Source organism: Oreochromis niloticus, linkage group LG15 (assembly GCF_001858045.2).
Source record: "Oreochromis niloticus isolate F11D_XX linkage group LG15, O_niloticus_UMD_NMBU, whole genome shotgun sequence".
NCBI classification, from domain to species: domain Eukaryota; kingdom Metazoa; phylum Chordata; class Actinopteri; order Cichliformes; family Cichlidae; genus Oreochromis; species Oreochromis niloticus.
In genome coordinates, this window is record NC_031980.2 from 284,920 (window position 1) to 296,937 (window position 12,018).

Here is a 12,018-nt window from a genome sequence, read left to right on the forward strand (position 1 = left end):
AACTCTGTTAAACTTCATAAATCCTGTTTTCATGGATGTTAAACTTAATTGTTACACCTGGTAAAGCAGCAACGCTGATCATTTTATTAAAGATGAAACAATTTAGACAGTTTGTAACTCTCAGTGATGCTGCAGTGTTCGTTTGCCTTTGGGACCTGAAGGAGACGGAGTTTAGGACCCAGATTACTCCGCGAGCCTCCTGACTACGGCAGCCGTAATGCTCCAACAATCCATCAAGCGGTGAGGCTTTGTAGCTTACCAAAGTCATACTGAAGCATTTTTGGACAGATTTTTGAGCGCCGTGTACCACATAAAATCGGTTGGAGCTCTGTAAGCACAACCAGAATTCATACACACCCGATTATAAGGCTCACTGTCGATTTTTGAGAAAATTAAAGGATTTTAAGTGTGCCTTATAGTGCGGGAAATACAGTACTACACACTGAAAAGAGGACGACTACCCTCATCTACAAAGGAGATCAATGAGTAGTGTACTCACGAGCAGTGGGTCAGAGAAATCCGGCAGGTCAGGCACCAGTATGCCCACCAGGGCACAGATCACAATAAGCACCGTGCACACACCCAGCACCACCACTGGCCAATCAGCTATTAGCTCAGCATAGCTGTGAAAAAGACACAAACACAAAAGTTGATGACAAGACTTCCTGTGACAGTTGACTTCAAACAGCATGTGCTTCTGATTACATACAGAGAAGGAGAAACAAGAAAAAGCATCAAATTAGTCACTCAGAGAACAAACGGCGAAAACGAAAACATGTCTTCTCTTTAAGAGTCAGATTTTACTGTAGGTTAATGGATAAATGAGGACATCCAAGTTTCTAGTTACTACAGGATAAATGAAGCTCCCATCAATAAGTCGTGACTCACTACAAAGGAATGATGGCTCCAGTAGAGCTGTGATGGATGCATGACAGAAATAAAGAAAGGAGGAGAAGTTTGAGCGTTTCTGGCAGGTCTTACCTTCTGGGAAATCGAAAAGGCCTCGAAGGGCTGAAAATCAAAGAGAGGGAGATATATCAGGTTTATATTTTGAAGTCAAAGCAATAACCAATCAAAAACATATTTGAGGAGAGTTGAGAAAGAGTGGACATCTTTTCTTCATCATCTGCTGCTTTTCTTTTTCCAGCAGGAGCGCGCAGCGTGGATATTGGACCGCTGAAGACATTAAAGCTGACATGGCTGTCCAAACCACTTTGTGCTGAACGTCTCATAATTCTCTGCTCCTTTTTTAAACTTTGTTCTGATTTGACAGACAAGCTTACAGGGCTTTGCTTTCTAATATACACGAGCCACACGCCGGCATCTAACGACTCGAGCGAGGTACCAGCGCCTAAACTGCAGGCCGACGCCAGCCTGAAAATTCGTGCTGGGCTCAAAATGATCCTGAAGGATTTCTGACTGATCCTGAAACAAACGGATGTCAGCATGAAGCTAATAAAGCCTCAAATGTTCCTGATAACTGCTAAACAGCATTTTTTAAATTTCATTGAAGCCAAGTGAAGCCTAGTGTGCCATGTGCTCGATAAATAAGCGCTCCAACACACACACCAGGCCCTCGCCGATACAGCGGGAAGTCTCGGATTACAACTTGCACTTGCACACAAAGACATGTTATCACATTGTGAAATCAGGCTTCCTGTTGGTGGCTGACCCAAACACACCCACAGACACATTCGAGGCCTTCAGCTGCTCGGGATCTATCTGGAATTTTCGTCAGCTCCTCCTGGGAGCGGTGGGGGGAGCGTCCGGTATGCCGGAGAAGCAGCAAACGCGCCGCGTGGAAGGGAAGAGGAAGTGGCAGAATCAGATACGACCACCTGATCACAGTGGGGCTACAGGAGATTAATGATCAAGGCTAAAGGGGTTCACGGGAGACAGACACGTGTCTGTGTGGAGAAAACACACGGAACGCCCAGAGTTGGAGATTTTAGCTTCCCAAAAAAACTAAACTGAAGCTTTGCAGTTAAAAAAGGTCGATGCAGAGTTTTGGTTTTTTTGGATGAACATACACAGCTGAGTGACTAAAAACTGTCAAACAGAACAGAAAGTCTGCATTTCTGAACACTCAATAAATAAATGAATCACATGACATAAACAAGTAAACTGATACAGGTAAACGCCTTATTAGAGCTGGTTTCAGCAGATATTCAACATGGCTGACACTTGCAGACGTCGATATTCGATAAGAAGGCCAATACCGATATTACCCAAAAACACGTTAATCAGTCGTTTTAAAAGAGCTGTTGATTGCACACTGATGCCAAATGAAGGCACATTCAGCCACAAGTTAAAATGAGGACAAGTCAAGAGGAGAGTGTCAGGACTGTGACTACATCAATGAGCAGAGTCCTTATTGGAGGCCAGAAGGACTGGGTTACCCCTTCTGCCAGAAAAGTCTCTGGAAAGATCAATGCAGGGCTTTAACAGCCTTAAGCTTAAAGGATTGTAAATACATTTTTAGTGCATCATAGACTCACATCTTTACTGGAAGCTAAGTGGCCCTACTTTACTTCTCTAATGGTACAAAGAAACAGGAAGTGAGTTCTGAGGTCACCTTCTTGTGCAGCTAATCAGGTTGACAGCACTCTGATTTTAGCAACACAGCCACATGGGCGAAGCAGGGTGTCTGCCCCCCCCCAATCAAAGTCAGATAAGTCATAATGGGAAGCACAAATGAACTAGAGGGACCAGCGAGGAATTTTACTCCACAGGGTTGTAAGGAGGTTGTAAATCCCCTTTAAAGTCCCGCCGGGCCTTTTTATATGACAGCCAAATGGCACAAGTTGAGAGCACAGTTTGCCAACACAGGTATGCACAGACGCAAACAGGCCATCACTCACGCTCCTCTGGGGAAAGAAATGTTACAATGCAGTGTTGTGCTCCAATGCTCCGGGCTCGCTGCAAACAGCACCACACAGAGCCCACGGCATCGAGCCGGCCTCTAAACTCCTCAAATCCCAAACGGATCGAGCACGGATGAGTTGGAAGAGGTCCAATCCAGCAAGGCCTCACCGGATCTACTGCCTGTGTCACAATAGTGTTAACCAGGAAAAAGTTACACAGATGGACCTGAGTGTTTTCATGGCATTAAGCCATTTGAAGCAATGGCTTTAAATGAGTTCATTTTAATTGATCAAATTAAAATGCGTTTTCCTCCCTTTGCTCTTCGCTCTCGTATTATTAGTCACCGTTTAGACTTTTTCCCCTTCAGCTTTCAAAGTGACCTCTAACCTGGTTTAAACCAGCAGTGCCTAATGAAAGCCACGTTTCCCCAGCCCTTCTTTGAACGCGCAGCCAAGGGAAAACTCTGTATTGCTAATGTAATTCATTTCACTGAGCGCCGTCTCTTGGCTTTCCATGTATGGCCTTGAACTGCAGACCCCAGGACACAGATATGGCCCAAAATGGAGGAGTCGAGCTATCGGAAACACTTGGAGCAGATTCATAAAAGCGCTGTCAGGCTGTCTATTTGTCTACTTAATGGTCTGTTTTGAATTTTGGCCCGCAATTTCAGCCAATTGGAAAGCTGCACAGCATACCTGGATGCTTTTAAAGAAGACAAGAGATGATGGATTCTTGATCTATGCAGTTCACAGCAATAATTTATGCCATTGTTATAAAACTGAAACTAGCAAGCTGCAGTCAACATGATCTCGAGAACTGCAATCTGTAAAATGAACAAACACCACCCTAAATCCTTTGACCTGCGACATCAGGTTTCCTTCAAGACTCTCTGGTCCCTCCTGACCACACCGCCTTCCCTTTCTTCCTTTGCTTGCTGCCTGCTCTCTCATTTTCCTTTTCCCTGTCCTCCGCCCGTGTAACCTTTCACTGTTATTCTATTTACCAGAGGGAGAGTGTTTCTGGATCACTGGGCTAATTAATAAGGTAAACACAGACGGCCCGCCGCTCACTCAGCGCAGCGCTGACAGAGGAACAGAGAAGCAGCTGGGGACCGAGGGTCGGCTTTCTACACACCACGGCTCTGGCTCATCCCAGACGGAAGCAGACAATCGTGCGAGGAGGAGCAAAATCTTTTGGGATTCATCCAAAATGGAGATCTTGGAGCGCACTGTAACAGATGTGAGGCGATTGCTGGTTTTAAGCTCTAAGGGCCATGTTTGTGCACTGCTGTTGTTGACATTTGTGCTCAAGCTTGCTGCATTTTACAACTGGACAGGAACTAGCAAAATAATAAGTAAAGCTGCAGGGGTTAAGAGTTCAGAGGCAGACGGGCAGCTAAATATTTCACAAACAAGGCCTTCAAGTCGGCACAGGAACAATTAGTGTCAGCCATCAGGCTGCTGGGCCCGCCCAGCGCTGATTAGTGCCTCGCTGAAACGCTGCACTCAATTAGAGGCTCGACCTAGCCGTGAAATAGGCCCCGGCTACCAGCGCTCCCACTCGAATGACATCATGAGACTAGCTGGGCAGAAAAATACCACACTGTGCCCGATAACTCAGCCTAAAGAAGAATACTGTGTCAAGCCTTGGATTACATTAACACAACTGTAAAGGGATACGAAGCTCAAAGGGCGTAAGGAATGGAAACTTTGTGACAGATAAATAATTGTAATGAGTGGAAATCAGCGCTTTAAGTCAGCCTGTATTTATATGCAAACACTAAAGTCCAGCTTTTAGAAAGCTCAGAAATGAGCGAGTGTGGAAATTAGCCCAGCAGTGTTGCAGTAAACAGATAATAAAGTCCAAGACTGTAAACACTTGTAAAGCTATTACTCACGTACATTAAAGAAATACCAAACAAGAGCAGCCAACTGTGTGCTATAAAGTGGACACATTGCTTTTACGTCTGCAAAGATAGGCAGACAGACAGATAAGAAAGCAAGGAGAAAAAAAGGCATCAGTTAGCGTCAGTGGTAACACACTGTGATTCATTGGGCATCGTGTTTCTAACAGGCCTCCAATAAACACAGAAACAGACCTGGGCTGTTTAAACAAAGTTTAGACTGAGGTCAGTCGGGGACACCCTCGTCTCATCATCGCATGGTGGAAATGCAACCAGACATGATGGGAGGAAAAAGTGCAGCAACCACAGTACAAGTGCCGTTATGGACGCACTTACATCTCATGATGATGATAATAATAATAATAATAATGATAATAATAATAATAATAATAATGTATACTTTGTATGTAGTGTAAAGCGCTTTGGGGTCCATAGGGACTAAGTAAAGCGCTATACAAATACAGGCCATTTACCATTTTACCATTTACCATACTTTATTGATCCCCGTGGGGAATTCCTCTCTGCATCTAACCAATTCACTGAGTGAAGCAGTGGGCAGCCACCACTCTGGGGTCAGTAATGATGGTCAGTAAACAAAAAAGAGAGACGGAAGAAACATCCTTCAACCATGTTGTGAGGGTTTTATCCACCAGAGGACACTCTACGATACCCGTGGCCCGTTGGCAACACATGTCTGGAAACATTGCTGTGGACTTGGCACATCCACAACAGCCAGCTGAGCATAACAGAGTTACACAAAGCATAAACGAGTAGGTAAATATTTACATAAATGTTTGGGAAATCTGTTTATGTTTTGAGTGCCTGAAACAATAACAGAACAAAACAGATGTATGAGCCAATAGGGGTGGGCGATACAGCCTAGAAATCACACTGCGATATTCCAAGAAATTTGAAATAATATTTGTGATGATACAGTTGAAAATATAACATTTTATTGATGCGTTCGGTTTGCAGGCAGCAGGATTTTGCAGCACATTTTCCATTCTTCATTTTCCAGACAATAATTTCAACACTGACACATCAGACTGTAATTCCCTCTTTTCCCCAACACAGTGTGTATTCCTGCACGGAATGAAATAGTCCCAGTAAGAGGTTTTGCGTATATAAGCCAACTAATAATCACACTGGGAATTTGAGCAAAAATTATCTAGTCAAGTAAATAAATGAAAAAATGCATTTTAATCTTAACTTACACATTCATACGTTTGTGTCAGGGAAATGTTCAAATGTTTTTGAGATAAAGTTGTTGTTTTAGCACAGAGGCTCTGAATATTTATCCAGAGAAAAAACTGATGTGACACATAACAGGCGACGCGGCTAACACGCTGAAATAGCTCGATGGAACCAGTTTGCATCGTCATTTTGGCTTCAGAATTGTAAAAAGCCAAATATGCAGTATTCACTTGGTACTCAAAATATGAACAGACTGGGTGCTGCTGTAGTTCACCTGGTTGAGCAGGTGACCTTTTTACCAACAGCTACTGCAGGCGCCTGGGCTCCAGGAGCATAACACTGTTAGCGGTGAGTAGATGGCAGCGGTCGTGGTCCCAACAGCCCTGGTGGAGTAGTTAGTGCCAGACATTTCTGAATGTTACACTTTCAAAACATCTACATAAGTTTTGATGGTTTTTTTCAGTTAAATGGTTTCTGGTGGTGTGGGTAGTGGGTTTAATTGTTGCCCTCTTATTGCTTCTGATCTTGAGGACTTTAAGCAGACGTCCGTGTTCACATCTGGATGTGTGGATGCAGGATGACTGCTTCCACTGGTGAGCGTGGCCTTTTCTGGCTGCACCTGCCATTCCCTTGAATTCCTGGAGGTGAAATACGGTGCACAAAACTTCCAAGCATACATGTGGGATTTAAGCACTGTGGCTGTAGTTAAGCTGTCAGTCAGTGCGACGTCTTTATTGTGGCTGCTCCTCGCCTCGTTCTTATCACTTTAACCTCACACCCGGAGATGCACACAGGCCTGTCTGTTGCACAGAGCTTCATATACTACATCATTATTGTCATTCGTATTCTTTCTAATAAAAAGCAAAACCTGTCAATAGCTGGAGGGCAGTGCCAGCAGGAATCTGACAGTTTGAATCCACAAATCCTTCCCAACCTGCCAAACTTTACACCGCTCAGTTGTAAGCAGCTGAGAGGGTCTGTGTGGTCAGTGAGAGCAGCAGGTTTTCCTATTAGACCTCCAGAGGTGGAACCAATGCTTCCCACCAGAAACTGCTGATCCTCCAGCTTCTTACTCAAAGAGTAGGCCGTGGGGGGGTGCAAACATGAGAAATGAAAATTATAACGAATCTTTATCAAAACACTTGGTCGCTGTGCAAGCACAAGCTAGATAAACTACAGAACTAGTCATTCCAAAGAAAATCCCGAAGCCTCTCCTCCACAGTGAGGAGAGGATTTTTAAAGCAAACACGAGTCATTAATCTGCCGTCGTTTAATAGAAAGACTAGTTTAAACCAAGAACCTTAACAGGAAAGAGACGACAGGGGTGTAGGTCTAAGCAAAGGCAATGCAGTTCAGCATCTCATTATACTATGGCTGCTGATGTAAAGACTCAAATCTGACCGCGGCATCGATACCTGGCAGCACGGCTAGTTTACTACACTGGTTTTCCAAGTATATTATATTAAGTAATTAGAAACACACATTACAAGGGACCGATTATGGTTTTCCTTATTTCTTGTTATGTGCACACTTTTTAAGATGCCAACATTTAAAATAATGAGATAAATGTAAAAGTAATCCAAGAACGTCTCATGCTCTACGTTTGGATCCATCAGCTGCAGCCAGTAAGAACAAAACAGACTGAAAACAAAGCGAAGTGAGGAGGAGAACCACGGCTCAGAGTAAGATCATTCAGAATGATGCAGAGCTGGAGGTTGGAGAAACAGGCCCACCTTAATGACCCATGTGAATCGCTCTGACATTGAATCTTACCTACGCCAATTCCTCCACCGCCCCCGAGATGTGATCTTGTGCTGCCTCAGACACCGCCTGCAGCTTTGCTTTGACCTTCTTTGATCTCATTCATTAGCAGACAAGGTAGTGAAAGAAAAAAGGGCGATGTCAAGATTCTTTTTTTCTGGAGGTTCATTTTTCACTCTGCACTGCTCTCCCTCTTCCATCATTACCTCACCGCACCATCAGTCTAGTTTCCCCTGTGCTTTTGTCGCCATCCTTTTGTGTCCCAGGCCGTCTGAGGACACGATAGCTCCAGGGTCGCCATTTGTTTGAGTGCCTCCTCTCAAGCATTCCTGTCTCCATCAATCACTCTTCTCGCTTCATCATATCCCAACCGTTGTCTGGTAGGGTTTGGGGGGGTTTTGCTCTTCTGGAGCTTTGCTGCAATATCTCGTGTTGTTGGGAAACACAGGGACGTGCAATGTGGCAAACAAGTGCTCTAGTCGTGTTCGTTAGCTCTATTTTACACTGGCCAAAGGTGATTCTTGGAAACGTATTAACTCTGTTCCTTGAGCTCCCTCACACACAGAGACACTGTATGTGTGCGAGTGTGCATTCACATTAGGAGAGTGTTGCGACGCAGAGAGGGAGTCTGGAAAATTCCAAGCAAAAGTTCAAAAATGCAGGAGAGGAAACAGAAGCAAGAAACGGGCTGTTCATCTCCACATGGGTGTTGCCTGGCTGTTTCAAACACACTTTATTATGAAGGAAAAAACAAGAGTCTAAATCAACACATCTGGTATGTATACTAGTACACAGTGTTCTCTCTTTTCTCTGTAAATGTATACATAGATATTTGTGTGGGTTTGTGAGCAACAGCAACATCAGGAAGAAGGAAAACAAGAAGCTTAAGAAATATCAAGAGCTGAGAGACGATATGGTGAAGGCAACAGTGGTTGCCGTGGTAACAGGAACACCTGAGGTTATGACCCCCGAACTGGGAGACTGGCTCTGGAATGAAGATGTCTGTCCTGCTCCCAGGACTCTGGTAGAGCCTGAAGACAAAGACCTAAATTTAAGGTTTTGAATGATAATGGATTTGCTTTTTCTAATGTCATGCGTGCGTCTGTCCGGTGCCGGAGGATCCGTGGGCACGACCGAAAATGTGGAAATGGTTTGCATTCCCCCCCCCCCCAACACAGGATCTCCAGCAAGTTAGTTCCCTGTGGATAAACTCACACTGCACTGGAGTTCTGAAAAACCAGGTTCTTCCATCCAAACTTTCCAGGACAGAGAGGAAGTACTTGGATATGTTTTCCCACGTTTCCAGTTCCATTTTGAAATTTCCTTCCTTTTCCCAGTTTTTCCTTTATACACACTGTGTATTTTTCCCTTTCAACCCTTTGTATATTTTAGAAAGGTATCTAATTCCAGGAACTGATTTATATGCCAATGGGAAAACATTTAAAACACCAGGAACAGATCTTTCTTTTTAAAGATCCATATGATGTCCAATTTGTCTTCATTTGTCAGTCTTTGTTCATTCAAATCTTCAAAGCGTTTTAAAGCAGTCCCATCAAGTAAATAAACTATTTAATCAAACCTGCATCTTCCCATTTCTCAAATCGACTATCAGTTTTATTTGCGATGAATTCAGGGTGGTACGATCTCCACCGTATCAGTCTTTCCCTGGTTAGGTTTTCTCTGACCACATTGAACCCTAAGAGATGTTTGTAGCGGTCCAGTCCAGGGCTTGGATTCATGAAGCTGTGTGGTTCTTATTATTGCCTGTAGGTGAATATGAGCTGATATTTGGTATTCCAGCTACTTCCATTGTGCTGTGCAGACCTGGTTACATATGTCCACCAAGGTTTTGATTTGTGCTGCCCTAAAGTAGTCTAATATTTGACATGGAAAGACCTCAGTCAGCCCCTTTATTCGTCACATACAATGTCACACAACCACGTTACATGCAATGAAATTGGACCCCTGTGTGATTAGCTACGTGCAGGGTCTAAAGTGTAATCCTAGCTCTTGATCCTAGCATTGATATTGTTTGAAATAATAGAAATTATTCATATATAATTAGTAACCTCACACATTGTCATATTTGGACACGACAGACATGAGTGCCAGAAAAGATCATTCAGGCTGTCGCAAATATATTTAATATTTCACCTGGAAAGATGGCCTCTACCTTCTAGCGGGAAGGTCAGTTATGCTTTCCTTTAGGCAAGGTAAGACTGTCCCTCAAGTTTAGCAGTCAGTTAAAGTAGGTTTGCATTTATGACCCCCCCCCCCCGGATCAAGAGCTAAAACTTTATGGTCCTACTATAACAGCATCTATCTTTGTGTGTGTGTGTGTGTGTGTGTGTGTAATTCCCGTCCCCATTCAACTTATCTGTTCAGTTATGTCCAGGTATTACAGCAGGCTAGCTCAAGCTAGCAAGTGATCAAATGCTGTGCTGCAGTGGTACAGGATGTTAAAAGAAAGACAAAATTTCTCCGTGTCTCACCTTCAGCATTAAACCAGGCTGACAGGCTATGATAAGCTTAACCAGCCACCCTAATCCAGCTGTGGTTTAGCCAGCTGCTCAACCAGTTTATGACGACGTCATGTTCACATCAGCTTTGATCCTGATTCATGGACCAGCCAGAGCCTTTGATCGCAGTAACCCTAACCCTCTTTATGGGCTTTGTTTCATACTGAGGAGGACACGGGGAGCAGACAGGAATCAGAAGGAAGGAGATGTAAAAACAGAAAAAGCTGTGGAAAACAAAGCAGCTAAAGGTGAAAGAGGGTTGGAAACACCCACTGAGCAGTCAGATAAAAAGGGCAGGAAAAAAAAAAAATTACAACAGGCAAAAACATTTGATCAAAGTATGTTTCTGTACCCGATTTCATACGGCCTACCCTGAACAGCCTTAATGTGCAGACCAACAAAATTAAAGCTACAGTGCTTATTCCTAACACTTTGCAGCTTTGCTTTTATGACTTGGTCCACAATATATATCAAAACAGAGATTTCATAACAATGATCCAGGTTTATCAGCACTGATGATAACTGATACAGCACTGGTCCACACAATGAAAGTTAGCAAAGGCAAAAAGACACAGACCTAAATAATTACCCTGAAGCTGCGATTACTGAAGTGCAGCTAAAGTCTTGTCACGTACCACAAACACGAAACTGTGAGATGTAGCCAAACGAGGAGAAAGGTCAGGAGGTCAGTCTCAAATCTGCAGCTCAAACATGCACTGTGCAGCTTTTCAAGTGTCAGTGTGCAAATGGCAACATTACTTAAAAGTCAAGACATTCCCCAGATGTCAATGATGTGAGTTAGAGGACAGCATCAACAGAACATCTGATTCTTACAGGGACTTTTGATTTCATGGATGAAAAATGAGAAAATGAAAGAACTGCTGCAAGTGACCCAACACGGGAAAATATTGTCTTGAGAGGATGAGCCCAAACACACTGTACACGACCTCGGCTCTTCCACATTATTTTATTAGCTAGCTGGCTAACTTTAGGTTTGCTAGCTAGCCTTACTGCTAGAAAAACAACCAATGTTAGTTGGCTAGTACACCAAGTTACCACTAGTGTCAGCCACGACACGAAGGTCAAACATTATTAAAAACAAATCAACAGTACAAAGAAAATGCGTTGCTTTTTATGGTAGCAGCTCGGCTAAGCAGCATATATCCATTCTGTCTATTGGTTACCAGTCACCTTTGCTGTCATTATACTAACACTGAGGTTTACCGTGTACAGTCATGATATGTCAAACGTGTCCTGGGATAACCTTGTAGCTCCCCTGCAGCACAGAGAGGATTAGACACGCAGGATGCCCGGAAATCTCCCCCATCCATCACAGAGCTTTCAGAAACGCCCCAGGAGCCACTAAATATACACACATGCATACAGCCAAGCAATCGTCTCATTTGAAATGGGTGTAACATGTACCATGGGCTACTAACTTAATATTGAGTGAATAAAACAAAGCCAAAAACAACCAAAATAGTTACAACTGCACGATCCAGCTTCTTAGTTCTTGCACATTAAGGTTGAGGGTAAAAGGCTCATGTGAAGACTGTGAATAAAAAGGCTGACGCACAGTGTTCAAACACAAAGGAAAACAGGATACATCCCCACAAACGCGCCTTATTTGGTGAGGCAGCTGACAAAGCTCGGGAACAGGCCACCACAAAGGCCTTACAAACACTTGTTCTTCTTGATAATGTGCTAATCCTCATCAAGCTGACACCCTGAAATACCAAGCAAATGGATCACTTTCAAACAGACCGTTGCTGGTTG

At 43.6% G+C, this 12,018-nt stretch overlaps 1 protein-coding gene across 9 annotated transcripts in view; it reads right to left on the reverse strand.

Moving 5' to 3' along the window:
* The window catches only part of disp1 (dispatched homolog 1 (Drosophila)), a 94,368-nt gene that overhangs the window by 13,172 nt on the left and 69,178 nt on the right, over positions 1-12,018 (reverse strand). For all 9 annotated transcript variants that reach the window (XM_003440843.5, XM_005449883.4, XM_025898834.1 and 6 more), the window contains 2 exons: positions 982-1,011; positions 500-623 (listed from right to left, as the gene is read on the reverse strand). In XM_003440843.5, coding sequence (XP_003440891.1) covers positions 500-623; positions 982-1,011 — 154 coding nt within the window. The remainder of the gene's footprint in view (positions 1-499; positions 624-981; positions 1,012-12,018) is intronic.